Genomic DNA, 25,259 nt, shown 5'->3' with positions numbered 1-25,259 from the left:
TTCTTTGTAAAACCCAATATAAACCTGCCCTCTTTCAATTTAAACCCCTTCCCTCTTGTCCTATCAAAGAGTCATAGAATCATAGAATCGATTGGGTTGGAAAAGACCTCCAAGATCATCAAGTTCAACTCTTGGTCCAACTCCAGTCCATTTACCAGATCACGGCACTCAGTGCCACAGCCAATCTCAGTTTAAAAACCTCCAGGGATGGGGAATCCACCACCTCTCTGGGCAGGCCATTCCAATGCCTGATTACTCTCTCTGTAAAGAATTTTTTTTCTGATCTCCAACTTAAATTTCCCCTGGCAGAGCTTGAGCCCATGCCCTCTTGTCCTATTGCTGAGTGCCTGGGAGAAGAGACCAACCCCCACCTGTCTATAACTTCCCTTCAGGTAGTTATAGACAGGGATGAGGTGATGAGGATGAGTGATGGGTGCGTTTGAGTTGTTGCATGAAAATACCCTGAAATAGGAAAAAAATCCTCAGAGTAAAAATACTGGAAAATTTTCCATTCTGAAGCTGTGCCGGTGGGGCGAGGTGGCCAGAGAGGAGCTGTGCCCCTCTCCTCCCATTCGGCACAGGCAGCGCCAGCCGAGGCCGACGCGGCGGGAACCATGTCGGTGGATTGCAACCCCTTTTTAGGATCCTCGTGAGAAAAAACAACCTTTATTAAAACCAGAATCCCGGGAAAACACGAGGCAGGGGGCAGGGCCGGGCGGGGCGGAGCCGCTTCTCCCTCAGGCCGGGGGTTGGGGAGGGGGGGATGGGGGTGGGGGAACATTGGCGCGAGGCGCTTCCTGCCCCGCCCGCGCGGCGCGTGCGCGCTGCCGGCGGCGCCCGAGGGCGAAGGGGCTCGGCCATGGCGGCCTCCATGATCTGCAGCCGGGCGTCGGCCGGGCTGAGGGGCAGTGGTCTCCGCGCCGCGCTGGGCTCCGCCGCGGCGAAGGTACGGCGGCGGCTCGGAGAGTGGGGGAGGGCGGGCATGCGGAGCCGGGGCCGAGGCAGGGCTGGGCCGGGGTCGCGGTTGTGGTCGCTCCCTGAGGAGCGCCGACGGCAGGAGCGGCCGTCTCACTCCACTGCCGCCGCCGTCCTGCCCTGCCCTGTCCTGCTGTGTTTACCCTCTTGCTTGTGGCAGCTCTTCCCGGCATGGTTCCCTTTACATCCCTTTTCAGCGCCCCGCTCCCCTAACCTGCTTGGAAAACCCAGTGTTTACATCTCCGCCGTCACCTTGCCCATAGGAGGGGTCACGCCGTGCCACTTCACCTCTTCTAACTCTCATCCCCGCCAGCCTCTGCTTGGTCCCTGTGAATGCCACTGCGCGCTTGGTTTTGGCTGCAGCACCTCTGGCAGGCGGCGCAAGGGAAAGCGTTCGGGGGCTGCAGTGTGTGTATGTGACACTGTGTGACACTCGGTGCCACCTTCTCCTCCTGCCACGTTATGTGACACTGTGTGACACTCGGTGCCACTTTCTCCTCCTGCCACGTACGGGGAAGGTCGCTGTGAGCGCCCCTCTCGTGTTACGCGCAGCCTCCTGGCTGGCGGTCACTCGGCGCTTCTCCCTTGGATTCCGTGCCAAGGAAAGGGCCTCCTGCTTGCAGGAGGAATCCTTTGGAGGTTAAATAGAGCCTGTCGATTCGCCAACTTGGAATGCCGTAGTAAAAGCTCTTGTGTTGTCTGCTTGCTTATGTGAAGTGAAACAAAACCTTAAAATCAAGCTCTAATACAGGCTGATTTTTGCGGTGCTTGTGCCAATGGTGCACACTAGAAAAAGATAAAAATAAATGCAAAAGGTTTTTTTGTATCCAAGTTTGCTTTTTCGTCCTTTTGCTGTGAATCTTTTGGTACTAATCTGTGTTCATGGATTAGCTAAATTCAGTGTTCTTGCTGTTTCATGTGTGTAAAAAATTAAGGTCTTGTTCCTGTGTAGTGAAGTACGAAAACAGAAAACATTTTTTTACTTTTGTTGTTACTAATTTTCGTGTTACGAAATGCTTCTGAAATTCCTTGAGGTTCTTTTCCTTACAGGTGTGTTTTCCTTAAAGTACTTAAATGCTAACTGAATACTCAAGGGTGTTTTAACCCTGCCAGTCCTTGTCAGTGCTGGCAGCTTTGCCAGCTCTTTCCCACTGCCCAATAAAACCTCCAAAACCCAGTACCTGACTGGACATGAATGACTAATATGAAAGGTAGGATTAAGTGTTCAGGTGTTTGTATTGGTCCACTGAACTGTACTCATTTAATATGTAGCCTTTTTTTAACCTAAACAAAGAGGGCAGTTTTTCACAATAGTCATGTTCTTTTTTACTTTTTTTTTTGTATTTTTTTTGTTTTCCTTCAGACACTTGCTGGAGGTCCAGGGATACTCAACAATCATGGATTTCAGGTGCAACAACAGCAGCAGAGGAGGCTATCACTCCATGAATACCTGAGCATGGGACTGTTGAAGGAGGCTGGCATTTCTGTTCCGCATGGAGTGGTTGCCAAGACGCCAGAGGAAGCTTACAAAATAGCAAAAGAAATAGGTATAACATTAAAGAGAACATATACAGATAGGCATGGGATTGATACAAGGTGTAACTACTTTGTCTATCTGTCCTGGTACGACATTGGTTGGAGTTCTGAATATGCCTTCTCTTAAAGAGAGCCTTTCCTGTGAAGCAAGCTCCTTGTTGAGAAGGAATAGGTCATGTATAAATTGTATTAGCCTAGACTAATATAACTACCTAAACTTCTTTGAGATGAGTAAAACACTCTGTGCAAATCCTGGATTTCTTTCTACTTTCAATCAAGGTTAGATGAAATCTTGTGTAAAAAGCTTCAGTGGTGGTGACAAGATGCCACAGAGAACAGAAGATGTAAAACATGCTTACCTTTACCTTTAGGCTGCGGAAGAAGAGTAAAATCATTTCCCTTTGTGAGTGCACTTTTCTGGCAGAATGCAGCTACTTCATACAGGAGGGGGTAACTTTGGTGACTTGTGCTTATACTCTAAATTCCTGGATTGCTGGTGAAAAGGTGTCCAATCTCATTTGCCTGGTGCTTAAACACTTCATTTAGGCTGAGCTTTAGTTTGGACTTGATTCTGCCTACTAATTTGCCACTTCATGTACTATGTGTCCAAGTAGATTTTTTTGGTTTAATTTGGATGTAATATAGAAGTCAGCTTCTATTGCGTGAGACACTAATAGGTGGGGATTTTTTGGATGGTTGATTTGTTTACATTGTTTTTTAGTTTAAAGTTTAGGGTTTTTTCCCCCCTGGAAAAATGTAGTAGGCTTGTCACAGAGTTTTAATGAAGGATATAGCTTGTCATATTTCACTCCTATATACATGCCCAAATCTCTATTCACCTCCAGATGGATACAGTTGTAATGATTCCTGAGGTTATAGGTTTTGTTAGATCCATTTCAGTTTCATGTGTAGTTTTAATGCAAGAATTGAGATCTGAAAAAGAAGGTAATTTTTCTTCTAGAGCAAGTTATGCTGCTTTGTAATGTAAAAAGTAGTTGAAAAGCTGCTTTTCCTTCTGATCTGATGTCCCAGAAATTCAGGTATTGTCTGCCTGCCTTCTTTATCTTGTTTCTCTTAAAGAGTAAATGATACAGAATTATAATAATTTTATTAATATGGACGGAAGATTCCAAATACATCTGAGAATGGTTTAAAATTCAGACCATTGCCTTCTGTTAAGGGTGAGGTTGTAGTAGCATGATCAGAACTTCACAAATCAGGCATACCCCTTTGCTCTACTTTAATATCTGCACAGATCTTGCTGGTGGCAAATGGGACAGTCTTGGTCTATGACTCCTTAATCAACAGCCCAGAAACTCATAGGTCAGGATTCCTTTGTTTTGCTCCTTATTTGGAGGGGAATCCTATGGCAAAGTAAGGTATGTCCAACTGCTGGTTTACAGCTCTGTGTCATCCATGTGATGTCATAGGTATGCCTCTTATCTGGAAAATGTCACTCTGGGCAATTTCTTGAGGAAAATGAAGTTGTGCAGTGTTAGGATCCTTTAGTAAAGGAATTCAGGGCTTCTGGTTGACAGCCAAATACTTTGTTGCATTTGACAAAATATACAAATACTTTGTGTATTTGACATTATGGCTGAAATGAGGAAGGCAAGACTTCCCAAAAGGAAGAACACACTGAAGGAACTTGAAATTTTTGAGGCATTGCTTGAACATGTCCAGAACTTATTTTGAGTGATGACAGATTATCCTTTGCTCCATTGTTTTGATTTTCTTTGTTATTGTCACTATTTATCCACTAGTTTTCATTTAGTATGTACTTAAAAAAACAACAAAAAAACCCCAAACAAACTGAGTCTCTAGCAGAATGAAAGACTCACTTTTTTGCCTACCTGCTCATTGGTATTTTTTGTTGTGTTGCCAGTAGATAGAAAATTATTTTTTATTTCTTCTTGAATGTTAAACTGGTTTTTCAGGTGTTCTTCTAGACTGTTACAAAGGTAGTTGGTAATACTCTTTGCTCTGTGTCCCTAGTGCTGAACTACATACTCCTGATAAATTTACACAGAGCAGATTTCTGACTAAAGGTTGAGTTTGGTGTTGGATTTCTTTTGCAAATACTTCACTTAGATATGGTAACTTTTTATCCAGTGTATAACAAATACAAACTTACTGTTAACGGAAAATATCATAGTTGGCTTCTGGCTGTAGCTGAATCACTGTTACACGAGCATCTCCCTCAAATTTTGAAAAGATGAGCTAAGTTCTATTCCAGAGTGTTGATAAGAGGCTGCAGTGTGTCTTGATGGCTGCCTCCAAGTTTATGGTTTGCTCTCAGCCATCTGTGCATTCCAGCTAGCACTGTGACCAGTGCTGATTCAGAAGCTGATATGTGTTTGTTATCAAAACATGACTAATGGACCTAAAGACTATTTCTTGAGGAACAGATGCTTTATCAATGTGATAGCAGATAGCTCAGCAGAACACACTATTTGAAATGTATAACATTGCTCTTTGTTAAGACAGCACCAATGAAAGTGTATGTATTGCTGTGACTGAGATTTTGATCCTTCCTGACACCTTCCACTAGTTGTGTGGGAGTGACATACTGTATGCCTGTAGCAAAGCCTGCTTTTCTTTCATAGTTTATATTTGCTTACGATGATTTGAGAAGTAGGACTTTTCAAGTTTTTAATATCTTGAAGCAGCTTTTGTGTTTTAGGAGTTTTGTTGGATTTTCAGATAGTGAATCCCACAGCTTTATGTTCACTGCAGACCGTCAAATTTTAGTAAAACAAAAAGCTGTACAGAATAGGAGGTGTTGAGAAACTGAGTGCATAACATTTCACTTTTCTACCTCAGAGTTCTTGCAAGGAGACTGAAAGCAAGGGAGTTTGCTCCTTTTGCTGTTGCAGTGTTAGAGATCTAGTGCAGCTCCATATCTGTGTGGTTTATAACAAATATTCTATTTTTGGTATGCTTTCTATGGAATGACTCCAATAATTGGCTTGGCTGTATTCCTGCTGACAGTTCTGTGATTAATAGCTGGTTTTTTTCAGACCTCTTAAGTTCTTTTCAATGTTATTAAAACCTCTGAGGTTTTTTCTGATGTCATTTATTTTTCCATCCATTGTTTAAGCATACAACCTGTATCTGTTAAAAAATACCCCAAAGTAATGTGTAAAACTGGGTTCATTTGTAAATGGAATTTTTTACCTCGGGCTTGATTTAGTCAGAAATCAAAGTTTAGTACATTGTGTGAAATAATTTTCTTGGGTAAAGTGCTAGCTTGTTCTTTATTAGCTCTTCAGAAGAAAGTTGTTCCAGGCACTGTGGCACAAAAGCTGTGATGTTTTCTTCCCAAGTGTGTGCCACACCTTCCTTGCTCATCTGTGCTTAAGTTGTTGGGGTTTTTTATTTGTTAAAAGTTCATGTCTAGATTTTGTTCCTAGTATTTTTTGGTTGTTTTGTTATTATCAGTTTTCCCTGTTGGTGGTCAGTTACCTGCTGACTATGTTATCTGATGTCTTTTAGGTTGTCTGTAGAGTCTGAAACTCCAGAGCATTTATTCAGGTGCTGCAGGACATGGATGTTGATCTAAGGCGGCAAAATTGTGCGGAAATCCCACAGGTGTTAAAAAAAATTGTGCAATTATGTTCCTACTTACCTGGTCAAAATCTCTAGATAACCAGCAGTAGTAGGTAGTAGTCTAAGCCAAACATTTACTTAAATTCTGGCTAATATTACCTTTTTATCATCTGATACTTAAATTTTGCTTCAGCTTTTCCCTTCTTCTGAAGCATTTCACTCCTTTGAAGTTAAAATACTAAAACATGTTGATGATAATTCACTAATTAAAATGAACCAGTAGATTAAAATTTTGACCTCTCTGTTTTAGTTGCTTGACTTAAGCTGTTGCCAAAACCAAACCTGTCTTGTAAGTTCATGACGAAGTTGATGTGGTTGTTTAATGTCAGGAAATATTTGTGTAGAAAGTATTTTGTAATAGCAAAACATCTTGTTTGCTCTCCTGACTGGTATGGTCCTTTTAGTGAAACTATGAAGATTCCTGGCACATAATTACTTTTGTTGTCATACTTTTGATTTGCATGAAATGAGTCTTCTAACACTCAAAAATTTCAAATGCTGAAAAAATGTAATTTTGAAGTTAAAATTCTAAATAACTTACTAACAACACAGAGACAGTATACCCTGAAGAGATTCTCTGCCTCTGTTGAGACAACATATTATTTATGTTGACACTTCTGTTCTTAGTTACAAGCCCATCTTTTTGCTTCCTAATGCCAGTAAATACAACTATATTGTTTAAACATAAGAGTTTTTATTGTTACTGTGCAACAAAAAAAAAATTAGTTTGGGTTATAAATGGAGACATACTTTTTCTGGTACAGGAACTTGGAAACACAAACTGAGGCAAAAGTTCTATGTCTCTGTCTCTCTCCCAGATAAGTTTGCAGTTGAATGGTAGTTGAGAATTTGATTGGCACTTGTGTTACTCATCTGTGACTGCCTTTTCCTGATGTCTGTCTTGTCAGAATACATTGGGCTTGCATGGTTATCATGATGGTGTCTGGAATACGTGGAATGCAGTACTGCTGCTACAGTTAGTCCTGGGCAGAGAAGTGGCTATTAATTCAATGTGACCAAAGCCTGAATGGAAACCTGTAAAGCAGACCATTTTAATAAGTTTGTCTGCCCTAATCATCAGACTTTATACTTGCATCATGGAAAACGTCAGAGATGCAATGGAAGCCTTCTTGCCTCTTAATAAGTGTATTTGAAGGTTGTATTTTACATAGATCAATGCGTGTGTGAAAGCGGAAAGAGACCTTTCTCCCAGTTTGAAAGCTTTGGTTATGGAATCAGAAATTACTCCTTCCAATAAATAAATATTAGTATTGATAGAAATTAATTTCCTGTTGTTTCCTGACTGTATAACTCTTTCACTATCTAGTTAATAAGTGACTGTTGAAGGTGAAACCTGTAGTGTTAGCAGTGTATAGATTTTTGTTGTCTTGAATGCATTAGTGCTAAGTTAGTGTTCTGTTCATTTCAGACACATGTCCTCATTGGTATCTACTCTTTAATTTATAAACATTTCCTGACTTTTTTTTCAGGCTGTTTTACTTATATGTGCATTTAGTGCTGACTATCATTAACATGGAATGTGATGCTTAACAAATGCTTGTTCTGAGATTTGTGCCTTGCCTGTAGCTTGTTTGCCTGGGGCAGTATCTGGACTGATGTTCTAGTGCACTGTGTGAAGGCTTTGCAGTTTGTTACTGCTGCTGTAAAGCTGCAGTCCTGCTGGCTGAAATGTCCCTGTGCATGTGTGTCACATGGCGTATAAGCCTGCAAAAGTACTGTCCACTCCATGAGCTTTTGCCTTCAGGGAACCACTCTTCTGACCTGCTTCGAGGCATGAGTGCACAAATGCTAATGCTGGCACAAGAACGAACACTGGAGTGAAAAGCTGAAGACAGAAGACAGGATAGGACTTCAGTGGCATTGTGTGTTCTGGCATAAACTGTCCTGGTTGTGTGTGGGTACCTGCTCTAGGGCAGAAACTGTTAGATTTTATTGAAACAAAAGCCCAGCAATATTTCAGAGCCGTGTAAGCAAAACACAAAGGCACAGCTGTTGATATTGAGTAGAAAACTGTGGTGGCTGCTGGTTTCCAATTTTTTTCCTTGTGTTACCGTGTATCAGCAGTTCTTTGTTGTGTCAGATATGTGTGGCCGTGCTGCAGCTGTGACACTGCAAATGCGGCATATGACCAAACATTTCTGTCCTCTAGTTTTAGGGGCATTTTGTATAGGAGCTGTGGGAAAAAATGTTTATTGAACAATGAACTTTCTGCATGATGGGTTAAGTTATGGTCTTCTGGGGACATATTATCTTAAATTTTGTTTCAGGTACATCTGTGAGGCTTAATTGCTTGTAAACATAGCTGGTGAAATAAACCCTGAAGTGTTATGTGTTTATGCAATCAAGCAGCTAGCTTGCTTGGAGTGCTGTAGGACAACAATTTGCAAGTCATTAGTATCCTGCTCATTTAATTGCACAGTTGTTGCATAAGGAATAGTCCAGTGATGTTATGGCCAAATTGATTGTGAAAAGTTAAAAGTTGTTTTTCTCACACTTTTTTTCAGATGTCTAAATGTTGACAAAGTGTAATAATGCATAGTAGTGAAATGTTTAAGAAATATCTTATGAGATCAGGGCAGTGATGTGTTTAGCCCAATACTCTGCCTAAGGACAAAAGAAATACTATTTAGGGCAATTCTTAGCCTGCCTATTTTCTGTAGTCCATTGTCCCTCATTATCCTTCACCATTCATATTTGTTGTCTTGGAATATCACAGGGAACATCACCCAGTTTCTTTTGACTCCTCTGTTCTTCCTTCATGTCTCCTGACAGACTTCATTATGTTTTGTATTAAGATCTTTTTTTCTTACACCTTTTTAAAACTGACTTCCCTAGGTAGGTGGCTTTTGGTTTTGGCTGGTGTAGAGCAGAAACCAGAATAAATGATGGACATGTAGTTCACAGAATCAGAGAATATGCGAAATTGGAAAGGAACCAACAAGGATCATCGAGTCCACTCCTAGCCCTGCAAAGGACCATGCCCAAGAGTCACATCATAGTTGTGTGTTCTAGTTCTGTCCTTCGCAGTTATGGCTGAAGACTGTAATCATGTTCTTGCTTTCTTCTCCTTTGGTATATTGAAAGAAGTGCTAAGCACATTCAGCCTCTTCTTTTAAGGGTATCTCTTCATTTCAGTGGTCATCCTAGTTGCCAGTCTTTCTCATTTTAAAAACTTCTGTGCTCAGAGCTAAATGTGATATTCCAGCTGAGATCTTACTGGACCATTAGTTGGGATCTAGTTTTGACTTATTCAAATTCTGGTCTTTATTGCTAGGAGGAATAATCATTACAAAGAGATGCCTGTGGGTGAACTTCATGGCTTTCCTGAAAAAAACCTGTCACTACTGAGAAGTTATCTTCTGGACTTAGTGTAGGAAATGAAAAGTAGGATGGAGAAATAGGACCCTCTCTTCTGAACTTACTAGTGGACTGTAAGTTAAATCTTTTAGTCTTGATTGATAAGGATATTAGTTCTGAAACATTGTCGGATCTTCCATGGAAACCACAAAATAGTAAAATAATGCTGTGAATATAGTAAATCTTAACTATTTAAGTCCCTTCAGATCCTTGTGAAGGAGCGTAGGTAGATCCTCTATAAGCAAGGGAAGAAGTGTATGAGGTGGTGGGGTTTTTTTAACTTCTTCACAGATAAAAAAGTGTTTTCCTCTCTTTTATACTAACACTGAGAAGTCCTGCTCCTTGTATATACAATAAATTGTTTTCAAATGGAAGGAGCTTCAAGCTCGCATGTTGAAGTGTGTGGCTTCATTTGTCCATGAAGCCGCTACTTACAATCTTATTCATACATGAGGTGGTGTTTCCTAAAGTAGACTTGGTACCTGGAGTAATGGAACTTAAATCTTCTGTGGATTCTGTAAAGTATGTTAACTTACTCAATTGTCAGTATGTGGTAGCTGTGAAAAAAGTTATCCTCAGGAACTGAATTGAATGTTAGAATCAGAGGCTGTGATAAGTTGAAATATATTTGCGTGTTTATAATGCTTCATGTGAAAAAAGGAGCTTTAAATCAGTTGTGAATTCAGAGATCTGTTGTTAGGTTGGCAGCCAAGAAGTAAAATCAGCAAGTAGCTGGTTGAGAGTAGTAACTTGAGTACTCCCCTTGCTGATAGCCTCCCTGGTTTGTGATATTGTGCAAGTTTAATTTTACTTATCCAGGCAGGAATTAGGTCAAAATAGGAATCAACACAACTTCTTTGTGTCTGCCATAATCTTCCTCAGTGTGTGTATTGACTTTTTGCTTGAGTGATTTTTCTTATGCTTTTCCATGGTTCCCTTTTCACATCCAAGAGAAACAGCAAGTTCTTTGCTCAGAAAGACCAAAGTGGCTCAACTAATGGTAGCATGAGAAAAGATGGAATGTGCTGAAACAATGTGAATGGGGTGGCTCTTAACATCTTCCTATCTATTGCTCTCTGTACTCTGTGTAAGTGAACTAGAATAATAACTCAGGACTTTGTTTTTCTTCCTTTATCACCTTAAATGACTTGAACATTTTTCTTTTTTATCTTTCAATGACACTTCCCAGTTTAATTTTTATTATATTTTCATACTTTTAAAACCCAAATGCAGTCTCCCCTACCTAGAAGAATATTTTGTGAAAGATTTTTAAACAGTTAAAACCAACTGAGGGGCTTACTTTGCCTGCTGTTGGAAAAATAGTGGATTTCTTTAGGCCTCCGACTTCTGCAAAGCACTCAAGCTTATGCTTTAGTGCTCTGCTGAAAGGAAGCCATAGCAGACCTGCAAGCTGACCTGGGTAAGTGCTATAGTTACATATCATTGCTGGGAGGATAGTGGTTACAGATACAGGGTGTTTGTACTTGATTAAGGAAAATCTTGGATAATGATGTTTCAGATATTCTGTTTCACTGTGTTAATATTCTGTGAGATAATAACCATTTCTTACTACGTGCCTAATCATTTGTGATTCAAACTTGTTAAAGATGTATCAGAACACTCAAAGTACCAACACTTTTGAATACTAACTGAGCAAGGTTTGTTCACAGAACAGATTAAAGCTGCAATTTGTGGATTGAGATTTTTGGAATAATCTGTGTGAGTTACAAAACAGTCTTCAATTCACATGTTTGTGTTTTGAATGGTGGGGGTAGAGAAGGGGGTATAAAATTAAAGCAGCCTTTATTATTCTACCTGGGGCAATTTGTTTAATAGTCACAAATGACAAATTTTTGGGTTTTCTTTTGTTCTAGGTACAAAGGATCTTGTGGTAAAAGCACAAGTTTTAGCTGGGGGTAGAGGAAAAGGAACATTTGAAGGTGGCCTCAAAGGAGGAGTGAAAATAGTTTTTTCGTAAGTTGTTTCTAAATTATTCAACCGAGTGGAAAAACGGGTGGAAAAAAGGTATCATATTAGGGATTGAACCTATTGCTTTCTTTAAAACAAGTGTTTTAATTCTTAACTCTAATATTACAAAAATTAGATAAGATTTTTTTAATGCCACTTCTGTTTTCCAGCAGTTTCCGTGTCACATTCTGAGCTTCTTTTATTCTAGTCCAGAGGAAGCGAAAGATATCTCCTCCAAAATGATTGGAAAGAAGTTGTTTACCAAGCAGACAGGAGAAAAGGGCAGGATATGCAATCAAGTATTTATCTGTGAGCGCAGATATCCCAGGAGAGAATACTATTTTGCAATAACAATGGAAAGGTCTTTTCAAGTGAGTAATATTAGAAATAGAAGTAAGCTAGTTAACTTGTTTTAACTGAATTTTTAAAAAAATCAACGAAATTGTTTACTGTTCACTTGTGTTTGAAAATCAAAAATATACATGAGCTAAATTTTGGTTTCTAGTATCTCTGACTAAATGATTGCCTTAGTTTTTAAGTGCTTTAGAGATGTAATGCTACAATTTAAAGTTGCAGGATTTATATGGGTAGTCCTAACTGAAGTTCAGAGTTATGTGGCTGAAGGGGAGATGGATGGAGTGAGGGGGTTATTTTATTTTTTTTAATTTGCACTTACCTACCATATGCCTGTATTAGCTGTATTTTTAAACTAAGTTCTGTATGTGTGTATGTGCACGTACACACTATTTAAGTGTGAGGAACAACGTAAGTAGAAGTGTTGTGGAAGAGCAAATGGTCCTGCATAAATCAGACATACTTTTTCTCCAGCATGTGGAGGTTCCTAGACGTGTGTGGGTGTGTCCCTTGATTTTGAGAGTGCTGGTAGCTTTCAGGAACTGGAAAAAGATTTGGGCATAGAGATCTGCCTTCAGAGCTTTCAGGAACATCTAAACCATAGTCTTTTCTGATTCCTGACATGGGTCAATGTTTTCTGACAGAGAAGTATTCTATTGTGGAGCATAGAGCATAAATTGGTAAATCATTTTAATGAAGCCAGGCTAAAACAGATCCTGGAACTTTATTTTCTGAAGCTTAACAAAAATTGGTTTTTATCTGTTCAGATTCTTATGAGTTTGCAGAAGCACTGGCTTTGGTAATTAGAGGAGTATTTCTGGCATGAATATGAAATAATTTTCTGTGGAGGAATTAGAAAACTAGTCTTACTTGCTTTTGTAGCAGTATTAGGAATTAAATTTTGTATTTGTTCTTATCCTCTGTAGTGTTCTTTTTGATAGGAAAGTGTCAGTTGTGTTGGATTTTAGTACAATTATAGGGCTTGGGCACCTTCATGCAGGTATTTACTGTAATAGGGCAGGGAAGAGTGAAATGTCTGCATTACTGTGCACACCCGAGATTTACCACAAGGTGGCGTTAAAATGCCATAAATTAACAGATTTTAGACTTAAAATTGTGTAAGCAGTAAGCAAGAATCTTTATAGAAATAAAATTTACTGTAACCAATTTAAGCAAATTAGCTAAAGAAAGGAAATGTTTTCCTGAGTTGTTCTTGCTCTTGTATAAAAAATAAATCATATTAGTGCATATTGAGTATACTGTGTGGGCTATTGCCTTTTGATAGGAGTGTGCTTTGTTTTTACTGCTGACTCATAAGTCATGTTTTTAAATGTGCTTGTAATTGCTGTAACTTGTATAGGGCACTTATGATGAGGAAATGCCTTTCAAAAGAGGGAATTGTGAAGATTGAATAGCACACAGTGTTTATTCCTGATGTTTCAAACCTCTTCCTTTAAGGGAGGGGGGTGGAAAGACTAAAATAGCTGAAACTGAAAGTTGATGAGTTGGATATTATTCACCAACAGGTGTTTATGCTTTAAGCAAAATTGTTCACATTGGTCAGTTCTGTAGAATGATGAGTTATTTTACGATGCATTTGTGGCTTCCTGACCATTCAAGATATGAATGCCCAGAAGTGTTCATTGTGTTGAACCTTGTTATTAGTTGCAGGACAATTTGCCGGCTATCTGTTTCCATTTGGAAGGATGGTAATGGGAGGGGAGTGGTGTGGTTATTAAGCATGTTCTCTGAACTGGGGTCACATTTCTGTAATTGTCAACAGTTATAAGGTTACTTAATGTGTAAGATCTCTCCTGATAAGTACATCCATGCCTTAGTACACTCATGGTCATATTCCATGCATGAGTGGTGATAAGGGATGGTAGGTTGGGGTGATAGATGTGTGTCTTTACTGTGAACTGGAGGAGAGATTTTATAAGTTCTGTGATAGTGAGTCCTTTATTTAGATTATCCTGATTTAGATAGCTTTAAAAAACCCCAAACTGCTGCAAATGCTATCAATTCTGGTTTTTTAAATTTCTTTTATTATGGAAGGATTGAGTATTGTTTTGTCAGAACACCATGCCTTAGTTTAAGTTGTGGCCATAGCCACTGGATGTTGTGGTCCTGCTGAACAGGTGTGGCTTGCAGGGATTTATCACTGGATTCTGCAGACCAACATTTGTCCATGGAGTTGGAGCATGGCAGAATGAATAAATGAGTGCCCAGTGTTTGATCTGTGTTTGCATAGGGGTGAGTGGAGAAGGTTGTTCTTTTTCTAGTGACAACCTAAAAGATAAAATGCATCTGATTACTAAGTTGAATTTTTCTAGCAAAATTTAAAACTGTCTGCGTTAATTGCTCTGCTGCTACAGTGTTTACAAGTGGCAGTTTTCCTTTTTAAAAGTAATTGGATCCAACATACACCTTAAAATTTAGAAAGTATTGTTAAAAGGTTTTATATAGATGTATTGAGTAGATGGTAACACTCTCTTCTGAGCATACAAGTAAAAAGCTCAAATAAAAAAATTTCTAACAAGCAAGGTTTTATTGCTGTGAAGTATCATATGGGAAGACCCGAGTTTCAATTGTGTGGTATAAAATTACTTATGTTTTTTTTTTCCCCCTTTTTGTTCTAGGGTCCTGTGCTGATAGGCAGTTCTCAGGGTGGTGTTAATATTGAGGATGTTGCTGCAGAGAATCCTGACGCGATAATTAAGGAACCCATTGATATCGTAGAAGGCATAAAAAAGGAGCAAGCTGTTAGGGTAATTGCTAATGTGGAAAAGTACACGTTATTGAGGATGGGAGGGTTGCTTCTACATTTCGTAAAATGTGTGTGCATTCAACCTGCTGAATTGTCATAAACCCTTTTTTGAAACAGATTGGAATTAGATATTTAAGTATTTTCAGGTGATAGCATAAATACAACTACATGGCAAGTGCTGTATCTATCTTTTATGTGGCTTTCTAAAGACACATGATGATAAATTTTTACTAGCTCTGTTTTAGGGTAAGTGCAGTGTTTTGTATTGAAAACACTCTTTCCAAACCTAAGAGTCACTTCCCCCTCCACAACCTGAGTAGACGGGACATGTTCTACATCTATAAATTCAATTGACACTGAAATAGTAGCTAAACTGAGCCTCTAACGTGAGTTAACTGATAACCAATCTTTACTTTCAGCTTGCCCAGAAAATGGGATTTCCTCCTAATCTGGTGGATGAAGCAGCTGAAAATATGATCAAATTATATAATCTCTTTCTGAAATATGATGCTACCATGATAGAAATAAATCCTATGGTGGAAGATGCATCAGGAGTTGGTAATGTTTCTTATTGATATTCTTCACGTAACACCTTGACATTTTTGTAAATTGTGATTGCTTTGCATTGTGAAAGCTTCAGCTGTTTACAGCAAGAGGACTTAGCCTTAACATGGTATGGTGAAAACCAAATTTAATAAAGCATATACATTTGAGAATCTAAACGTAGTAGATACCTGCTTTTAATGGCTAAGAAGGATTTTAAGTTTAGGTAGCTTCCTTTTTTAATTTTTCAAATTTTTAATTTTTTTTTTAAAGAACACATCTTCCACTCTTGACTGACTATCCAGGATAAGGCATTCCTGGAAATTAGGTCTGTTCAAAATTCCTGAATTGGAACTTGAGCCATCTCATGTATCAAAATTGGTGCTGTAAAGGTAACCAGAATAGTAGCACCTCCTAGAAATCTCTTGCCTTTACTATTCAGGCATCAGAAAAAGTGAATGACTGAGTTTCATGTTTGGTGTATTGAAAGACATTATTGATCTACTCAGTAATGTCTTTATCAAGTTTTTAGCATATATATAATTGAAGAATAGTTATTTAATACTGAATCACAGGTAGTTCCCCTCTCAACAAAAAAGAAATCTGTAAAGAATATTTGTACTTGAACTCAGGTATGACAGTTTTAAATTTAAACATGAATGTAGCTCTTTCATCAAAGTTTGTAATTACTCTATTGTTACTTGGGGTTTTTGTGGCAGTGTTTTGGTTTTATTTTCTTTTAATAATACTGCTTGAATTAACATGGAGCAGTCTCTTCCATCTGTTTCTTGTGCCTTGTCATTTTTATATAATTTGTAGTGAAGGATAGAAATGAAGTGATAGATTTGTACAGACAGAAACCTTGTTCTGATGTAAAGAATACTCCCGGTTTTCCACGTCACCTGTTCTATCTAAGTAAAACTCAGTTTTGTGTGTTTTCTTCCAACTCAGACATTTTTTTCATTGGTATTTCTTTTGTGTGCTTACATGCATGCACACACACTATGGATATTTAATCTAAAAGCAAAAAAGTACAAGGGATTAAAAAAACCTGAAACCAGAGATCTGCTGTAAAGATTAATTTAATGCTAATTACTGAAGCACAATTTGCCCAGATTTATCAAACAGCTTGTTGTAAGCTTTTTTGGTTTTAGAGTGTCTCAAGAAATAGTTAACTCCCCTTTTTGTGCAATTAAAGGTATTTAACTGATTGTGTGGGTAAAATGGAGAGAATCTTGTATTTACTTGCAGTGCTAAGTGTATATTTTCTGGAAGACTTTGTGCTTGGACTGCATGGCCTAGCTGCCAAGTTTGACTTAACATACTTTAACACATTCATGTAGCAGTTGAGCTGTTGTTCTAATATTAAATGATGATTAGTTGTGAGGTTTTCTTCCCCTTTCAGTGATGTGCATGGATGCAAAGATAAACTTTGACAGTAATTCAGCCTATCGTCAGAAGAAAATCTTTGATATGCAGGATTGGACACAGGAAGACCAAAGAGACAAGGATGCTGCAAAAGCAGATCTCAACTATATAGGATTGGATGGAAACATAGGCTGCTTAGGTATGTTCTGTTTAATGAATATTAAATGACCTAATGTATTTATAAACTGAATTCCTAAATGTTATCTCTATTCTCATATAGTCAATGGTGCTGGTTTAGCTATGGCCACAATGGATATAATTAAACTTCACGGCGGAACTCCAGCAAACTTCCTTGATGTTGGTGGTGGTGCTACAGTGCAGCAAGTGACAGAAGCCTTTAAGCTTATTACCTCTGATAAAAAGGTGAGGGAAGAGTTGGCATATGAAGGTCCTACACAGTGGTAAAATAGGCTGTGATTTGGAAGACCATGCTTATTGCATGTTCTCCAGAAAACATGTTTCTGTAAGAAATGAATTGGAAATGAAAAAAGTTGGAGATGTTAGCTTAATCTTAGTGCAGAGGAAGGAGGCCTGAAAACATATTGCATCTTTTCCCATTTTAAAAAGTAGGTTCTCTGGCTGTGTACCGAGTAGAAAGTTTTGTGTCTTCTGGTTGAAGTTGCAGTTGTATTTGAATCTTTCCAGAAATCTCAGAGTTGGAAACTCCCACTGCTCACTATTTAAACAGCAAGCAATATTCAGATGGGTTTCCACTTTTTTCTTTTGGATCCATTTTGCAGCTGGGTCTGCTTTGTGCATAGAGTTGTAGAGATGAATATTTTCTGTGCTGTGCACAAACAAGTTTCTAAGGTACTGATTATATGTAATGAAAGATAAAATAACTTTGTAATGGGCTTGGAGGGACATTAATGTTTCATCTTATTAAAAGTTTATCAGAAGTTTATCAGTTTATTATTTATTAAAATAATAAATCAGTTGAAACTAGAAGAAGAGCTTTACTATAACGCGAAGACTGGAGTGATGGTCTGCATAAAGGTGCTTATCCCAGTGGGAACTTGGCAGTTTGGGACATTTTAAAAAGAAAGAAAAATTTTAGAAAAGGGGCAACAGAAAAAGGTGGGAGTGACTTGCAGGATCTGGTAATGGTGTTCTACTTTTACACCAGAATTTTTGGGCACTGCTTGCTCATCTTTGGAAAGGGCCAGAAACAAGTAATGAGTGATGTTACAGAAGAGCGTAGTCTTTGTCATTGGAAAGACTTTTATTACCAAATGCAGGATCTTACACACTCTCCAAGATTGCTTAGAATCATTGAACCATTTAGATTAGAAAAGACCTTTAAAATAGAGTCCAACCATAAATCTACCATGACCCTAAGGACGATGTCTACAAGTCCTTTAAATAACTTTGAGGCTGGTGACTCAACCACTTCCCTTGACAGCTTGTGCCAATGCTTAACAACCCTTTTGAGGATGAAATTTTTCCCAATATCCAGTCTAAAACTCCCCTTGTGCAACTTGAAGCCATTTCCTCTTAGTGCTTGTCATTTGTGAGAAAAGACCAACCCCCACCTGGCTACAGCTGTCTTTCAGGTAGTTTTAGAGAGCAGTATGATCCCCCTGAACCTCCTTTTCTCCAGGTTAAACAACCCAGCTCCCTCAGCCACTCCTCATAAGACTTGTTCTTTCTTCACATGCTTTTAGCAAATTGAGGGAACAGTGAGGGACACAGGTACAAAACACCGAATTACAGAGAGAAGAGAAGAAAGAAGTAAGAATCTGAGGGTTGGTCATTTGGGACAAGTTTTTGCAGTGCCAGTTCTCTGCTGATGTATGGACAGAGGGTGTCCAAAGAAGCTTCTTAATACAACTTTTCCTTTCTGCCCTCTTTCAGTTGGTTACTCTTTTATCAGAAAATGATGACTATAGCTGGGATTCCTGGTGCTGAAGGTCAAAGAGCAGTGCAGCCCTCTGGTGTCATGGACTGCACTCTGGCTGGCACTCAGGGTTCAGTTCAGGGGTAGTTTGGAGCAGCCATCGGAGTGTCAGTCTAAGTTGCTTCTGCCCATATTGTAGCAGGAACAAGAACGATGGCACAAGTCTAATTGCAAAATAGTGAGAGCTACTGTTTATTAACCAGTTGCATGGGAGTGTTTTTTCTTGTTAAGCTTATTCTGTCCTCCAAAACTTTATCCATTTTGTCTCCTGCTTTATTTCATTGTTCACCAATGACTGATTTTTTTACCCTTCCTTTCCACTGCTTGAGTAGGAAAAAGGCTTTCCCTTAACTGCTGGCTTAGTCCTCCTGAATAAAATTTATTTCAAATAGCTTAACTCTAAGCATGCCAGCTGTTCTGTAAACTGTACAAACACTGTCTTGTGTATGAGTTTTTAAAATTTTCTGTGTTCTTCAGTGCAGCTTCTTCAGTGTGTGGAGGTACCAGTGCAGGAGGTACCTCTTCTGGAGTACTGGTAGAAATGGAAAGACAAGTAGTTGACAAATTTAGTGTTCTGAAGTAACTGTATGTTATGCTGTACTTTAAAGAACTGTACTTTTGTTGCTGATATTATCTAGAACAGAAATGTTCTGTGTCTTTTGCAGAGTCCCTTCATACATTTAAAGAGCTTGAATTTTTCTTAGGCTGAAAGGCTGAGTGGTGGTTTTATCTGATGTGCCTCTGGCCACTTTTAATGTGAATGTTGTCATTGAATCTGTAGGTACTGGCAATTCTGGTAAATATTTTCGGTGGCATTATGCGATGTGATGTTATAGCACAAGGCATTGTTATGGCTGTAAAGGATTTGGACCTAAAAATCCCTATTGTGGTACGGTTGCAAGGTGAGTGTAGTTCATACATATTTGGATATATTTCTGTCCATATTGAAAACTGTTACTGAGCTTATATATTGTGTAGCAAGTTGCCTGTAAGTTGAAGTCTATGGAAAAATAAGGCAAACCCTGAGTTTAGATCATGAGGATTGGCAAGTTAATTAAGAGTCTTCCTGCTTTTAAACTACTAAAGATGTCTGCTAGATTTATTCACTAACTTTTGAACTGGCTTCCTGTACTCCCTAGTACTCTCCTGTTCAATGAGTGGCATTTTATGTTTTTTTTTAAGGTACACGAGTTGATGATGCCAAAGCTTTAATAACAGCTAGTGGCCTCAAAATCCTTGCGTGTGATGACTTGGATGAAGCTGCAAAAATGGTAAGAGTTGGTTATGAATATTCTTTTCAGGACATAACATCTGTTGCAGGGTATTGAAAAGTTGAAACTCCATTCAGTCAACTAAAGGTGGCTTAGGGTAAATCATAGTGCTAGTTGTTATTATCAGAGCCTGAACAAATTATCAGGGCCTTTAACAAATTAGTAAGTACATAGTTTGTCAGGGGAACAACTAAGCAGTCAGAAGCTATTAAACCCCACAAACCAAAGCCAGCTCAATGATCAGATTAGTCACTCCCCTTGGCAGGGGAATGACTAAGAGATTAGCTTTATTAATTTGGAGAAAATATTTAAATTGAGGTGGCTGAAAAATGCAATGTAACACTTCCTCTGATAGACCCCTGTATTTCAGTGTGCATGTTTAAAACTATAGTTGAACATCCTGTTGCCTCATAAGATAATTAGAAATTCAGACATTCAGCCTCATTGTGGGCTTTTTCTTTTGTGTATTTTGCCTTGCTTTGTTTTTGGATAAGCAAGTCATACTAGAAGAGTGTAACAACAGTGAAGATGAAAATTTTTGATGTGCAAAAAATTGGAAGGCATCTGGTGGATTTTGTATCTTGGGGAAACACATTCCTAAATCTTTTTTTTTCCTACAGAACCACTTAGTTACAACATTACATTCTAAGCAGGAAACAATTCAGGAGATTTAGAGTTGTTATGCAAGAGAATATGAGGCTCCATAAGGTATCAAAGTAAGATCCAGAAATGCTTACAACAAAAACTCAGAGGAGAAATAGTTCTAGATATATAGACTTGAGGGAGTGAGTAAGTGGGTACCCCAACACTTCCCAGGATAACAAGGTGGCACATAAAATTTAAAACTTGTAGGATTTTATCAAGATACTTGGCTGTTTATGAGAAACAGACATTATTAATTCTATGAGAGGTTTTCTAGAAGACTTGACTACCTTTCGTTTAAAAGTGGTTAAGAAATACCGAACTAAGTAATAATCTCATTCTCCCCTCCCCCTTTAAGATCTTACTGATGGTTCTCTGGCATTACATTGTTTAAAAAGATTGATTCAGCTCAGTCAAATTAGGATTGTTTTGAAATTAAGTAATTATTTTCTGTTTTTCAGGTGGTGAAGCTGTCTGAAATAGTAAGCTTAGCAAAGCAAGCTCAGGTGGATGTTAAATTTCAGCTGCCAATTTGATCTGAGAAATGTCATGCCAGTGTCTAACATGTTCTCTGAAATACTGTGTTCTGTGGGATATTTTTAATTTTTCTTTTGTGTGGAGGTATTGATTGACAGGCGCACAATCTGAAGTATCTGGTCTTTAATGTTAACATTCAGAATGGTCAGAATTCTTGTAAAAGCGTGTACTGCTGATACTTAGTCCTTCTTTGTGGTTATTCTCAAGCCTCCAGCTTTTGCTGCAGAATGTCACTTGCAATATACTTCTGCATTGTCCAAAGTAAAGCTTCTGGTTGAAAAATAATTATTCTGAATAAATTGCGAAGTTACTTTACTTGTAAATTTGTATTAGCCTTTGTTAAAAGTAAATATGACTGGATTATCTAGTTGTCCATGGGGAGAAATATATTGAAACGGTATTTTATGTTGAAGACAGTTGTACTTAGCAGTATAATGGACATGAGCAAATCAACCATTATTTATGAACAGATGCATTTGAACTTGATCAGAAATATTTTTAGAAGTCGTTCACTGAAGTAAGTGGTAACTCTTCTGGACAACGTGTTAAATCACTACAAAATATACTGTAGCACTTAGATTTTCCCAATTTCCAGTCTTGACAAAAAGTGTTGTGTAGTTTTATATATGAACAAGCATTTACCAAACTTCAAGGAGACAGGATACATAGAGAATTAAGATGTCTATTGTACATTGCTAATAAAATTGTACATTAATAAAATATCTCCCAAATCTTCTACTGGCTTTTTCTTTATATGGTATCATCTTAAAAATGGCATATACTCATGGATTAAAGCATAATTTAAGATAGCAAAGCGAAAGCTTTTTAGGACTAAAATTATAGTGGCACACATGTTAATTTATTTCCTCCTTGAAATGCATTGTGTGATTAAAACAACATGAACTTGTGTTGAAAAACTTGGACAGATACCATGCACATAACATGGTACTTCAGTGTCCATAGCTGATCTCTACACATATAAATACACAGGAAAATATTGCTTTTGGGGGATATATTGCTTCTACTTACAAATCTAGTATTAACCATTAATACAACCTCAATGCTGTTGATTTTGTCATTACATTGAACATGGAACTTGGAGGATGGTCCTTTTGCTCAGTACTAATTTTTTGTTTGTATTCTATGGGCTGTTTTTGTTTACAATGTTATTTTCTTGGTAAATGATAGTGTAGTTTTATCTGAAAATAATGAAGCCTTGTCTATGATGGGAAATCATATAATCATGAATTAAGGACTTACAAGGATTTTATGAAATGTGGGGAAACTTACAGGCATGTCAGTAAAGACGAATAAAACGTGGTTTTGAGGTAGGTGGGGTAATGAAGAAACTACACTAGGATGGGGCGGTCCCATGGTGTAAAGGAGAGCACTCCAGACTCTGAATCCCAAGGACCTGAGTTCGAGTCTCAGTGGGACCGTCCCCTGGCAGTTCAATGCCTCCCTGCCATCCCATCCCGTCACATCTTGGATGCTCAGCAGGGTCAGCCCCGGTTAGTACCGGGTGCTGTGACAGTCCCGAGGACTTCACTGTCACTGTCCAAGCTCGCTCGGCCGTGGCAGATGAACCTCAGGACTGAAATGGTGGGGCCAGTTCTGCTCACGCTGTGCCTCACACAGGCTGGAAGGGCACACCCACGTGGGGAGAGCCCTGCCCAAATCTGCGTTCGCCAAGTCTGGCCATACACACATACACACTAGGATGGTATATTTCAGTATTTTTTGGCAGTACTAAAAAGAAAATCAGAAATCAAACTCCCTCTGAATTTAAACTGGCTTATTTTTGATTCTAGTTGGTCTCTCACAACTGACTGCTGTATGCTGTTGATTCATCATGCTGAATTGGGCTTGTGGGTATGCTAGGAATTGCTTTTATTTATGGGCCTTGAATTGATTTTTGGAGATAACTAACTTGAATACATTTGTTAAGCATTGAATAGTTTAGAGAATATAATTAATTTCTAGTATGTGGGGTTAATTTTAGCTTTATATTTTTTGACTTTGAAATCTTTGTGAACTGATAATGTTCCAGGTTCATAAGGAGGTATTTTTTTTTTAAACATACAAGCCAAAGGTGACTTACTGTTGTGAAAAAATGACAAACAGACATGATCTTTTTATACAAATCTGAACTGGAATCTAGGCAAAAATAAAGCCTGCTCTTGATCCAGAATTTGCTTACACCTTGTTTGAACTGTTAAATGTAGTTGAGTAAGGGAGAGGGAACCAGTCCATCCTTGAGAGGAATGTAAAATACTGACATTCTCACTAAAGTATTCACAAGCAACAGACATGACAAGACAATGTTTATCCATCAGAGGAATTCTAAAGCCCATAGCACTCCTTTAACAGCAGATGAAGAGTTGGTGTGAGATAGGGAAAGTGGCTGCATACAGTTTCCTGACCAGTGTGTTCAGAAGGTAGCAAATCACTTTTACGGCTAAAAGAATCTGTAGAGTGGAACATAGTTGCTTTAAGTTACTTCAGCAATACTTAGGGCTTTGTAATCCAAACACTTGCTAATAGGGAAAAACTGGAATTTTCCTTTGGATTGGCAGTGTGTAAGGGGCTGGATATGATGCCACAGTTAGGATGAGAGACATGGGAGGAGTGCAAATGGTGATATGAAGGACTGTGACCAGGATGGTATATATAGGTCATGCATATAGGTATGAGGCATGCCCTTGTCCAAAGACAGGGGTCTGGAAACATTATTTCTTGGTATTTCACTTGATAAAGAAACAGAATTAGTGATTGAGTTGTTCATGTTAAGTATCTTGAAACTAAGTAGGCACATGGAGATTGCTTTAATTAACAAGCTACAAGAGTGCTATGGGACCTTTTAATTATGTGTATGCTTTAATCGTTCTTCAGATTGTTTTGCCTAAATCAAAGGATGTTGCAACGAAGGAATGTTAATCTGTTTGGTGCATAATTCATAATTTAAAGGCCCAAAGCTCATGTAGGAACTATCTAAATCTATTTAAAGCCTTGTAGAAAACCTTCTTACCCGTACTGTATTGTAATATTAATAATCAAAAGATGGGTAAGAATGGAGTTGTGCAGAAATTAGTCTATACAGCCAAAAGCAACAGTTCTAACAAAATAAAACATGAAAAATGTGTAAACAACTTCTTACAGATGAGAGCTTCAAAGGAGCAGTAATTTTAATGACAGGAGATTATATTAGATGTCTTGCTGCCTTTTGATGCATTTGTTATTAACACAGAGTTTTGCAACTGTTTTTCAAATAGCATAAAAGCAAATGCCTTTTTGTAAGAGTAGTGTAAACAACTGCTACCAATCTTGAAATTCAGAAATTAGCTGGTCTCGTGTTCCAGCAACCTCAAGTATTAGACTGAGGCCAGATGTGGCCAATGTGCTTGAAGACAGCTCTGGTGAAACTTAAGGGTGAAAATTACTCCATAAATATTAAAAAAATATTAAATATCTTATTTTAATTTTTTTTAAAATAGTAACTACTCCACCAGTTTCTTTTTAATATATTAAACCACTTTCTACTGAGATTCTTCAGTGAAATAGTTGACCTTCATGGAAAAACAGAACATAGGATTCTAAGTGGTATTGGAGGATATAGTCCAATTTGGTTAAAACAATTGTTATGGTAGCATTCATATGTTGAACCGTTTGAAAGAAAAGTAAAAAATGAAACACTCAAGGAGTTGGGAATAAAGTTGTGTTTCAAATTACTTATGACTCTAATGAATTTAATGTGGGGAAGGCCTGCATAGTAACACCTTGAAGAACTCCCTTCAGCAAGGAGAAAAACATCAGTTTCATGGAAGTGAAACTGCTAAACTTGAAGTAGCTAGCTAGCTTCTCACCTTGGGCAGATGAAAGAATAGCTCCAGATTTAATGGAGGCTTAATTGCAAGCTAAGAGTACAGTATTGTAAATCAAACATTTAAAGTCAAATATGAAGCTGTTACCAACAAAAGAGAAAGCTGATGGAGGATGTGCATGAAGCAACAGCTCACCTTTGAGCTGTGCAGGGCTATAGACAGAAGGTAGCAAATTACTGCTATTTTGTAAGGGGGAACCTGTGCCTCAGTGTACCAAAGCTTGCTTCTAAATCATGATGTCAGTCTGGCTGATTAACTTCTTAATTGCTGTAGGTGGTATCTTTAATATCTGCTCTATCCCAGCCATGGGAGGCTGCATTGTAAGAAAACTTATGTACTGGCTGGTGTCTTGAGAAAAATGTGCTTTGAGGTTTTCATCTTGAGAGTGCAGATAGGGAGGAGAAAAAGGTACAGCTCAATCTCCCTAGTGAACAGAGACTGGGGCTACGGGGAAGGAGGAGGCATCAACTGTC

General features: G+C 38.4%; 1 protein-coding gene across 1 annotated transcript; it reads left to right on the top strand.

Annotated features, from left to right (window-relative positions):
* Positions 1 to 810: 810 nt before the first annotated feature.
* Positions 811 to 21,643, top strand: SUCLA2 (succinate-CoA ligase ADP-forming subunit beta). Its single transcript, XM_071551163.1, has 11 exons — positions 811 to 946; positions 2,339 to 2,522; positions 11,373 to 11,472; positions 11,675 to 11,837; positions 14,460 to 14,588; positions 15,007 to 15,145; positions 16,536 to 16,697; positions 16,779 to 16,921; positions 19,237 to 19,357; positions 19,638 to 19,726; positions 20,830 to 21,643. Exons 1-11 carry the CDS (start codon positions 860 to 862, stop codon positions 20,902 to 20,904), a joined length of 1,392 nt encoding a protein of 463 aa, XP_071407264.1. The 5' UTR covers positions 811 to 859; the 3' UTR covers positions 20,905 to 21,643.
* Positions 21,644 to 25,259: the final 3,616 nt, after the last annotated feature.

The sequence above is a fragment of the Pithys albifrons genome, chromosome 1 (assembly GCF_047495875.1).
Source record: "Pithys albifrons albifrons isolate INPA30051 chromosome 1, PitAlb_v1, whole genome shotgun sequence".
Classification (NCBI taxonomy): domain Eukaryota; kingdom Metazoa; phylum Chordata; class Aves; order Passeriformes; family Thamnophilidae; genus Pithys; species Pithys albifrons.
Note: the sequence above shows the minus strand (reverse complement) of the source record. Positions and strands in the feature narration are given on the sequence as shown.

Excerpts from the sequence above, each read along its gene's own strand:
- SUCLA2 (XM_071551163.1), top strand. The coding sequence starts at position 860 with ATGGCGGCCTCCATGATCTGCAGCCGGGCGTCGGCCGGGCTGAGGGGC. Across the intron at positions 947-2,338 it reads TGGGCTCCGCCGCGGCGAAG|ACACTTGCTGGAGGTCCAGG; the intron begins GTACGGCGGCGG and ends GTTTTCCTTCAG. Across the intron at positions 19,358-19,637 it reads TATTGTGGTACGGTTGCAAG|GTACACGAGTTGATGATGCC; the intron begins GTGAGTGTAGTT and ends TTTTTTTTTAAG.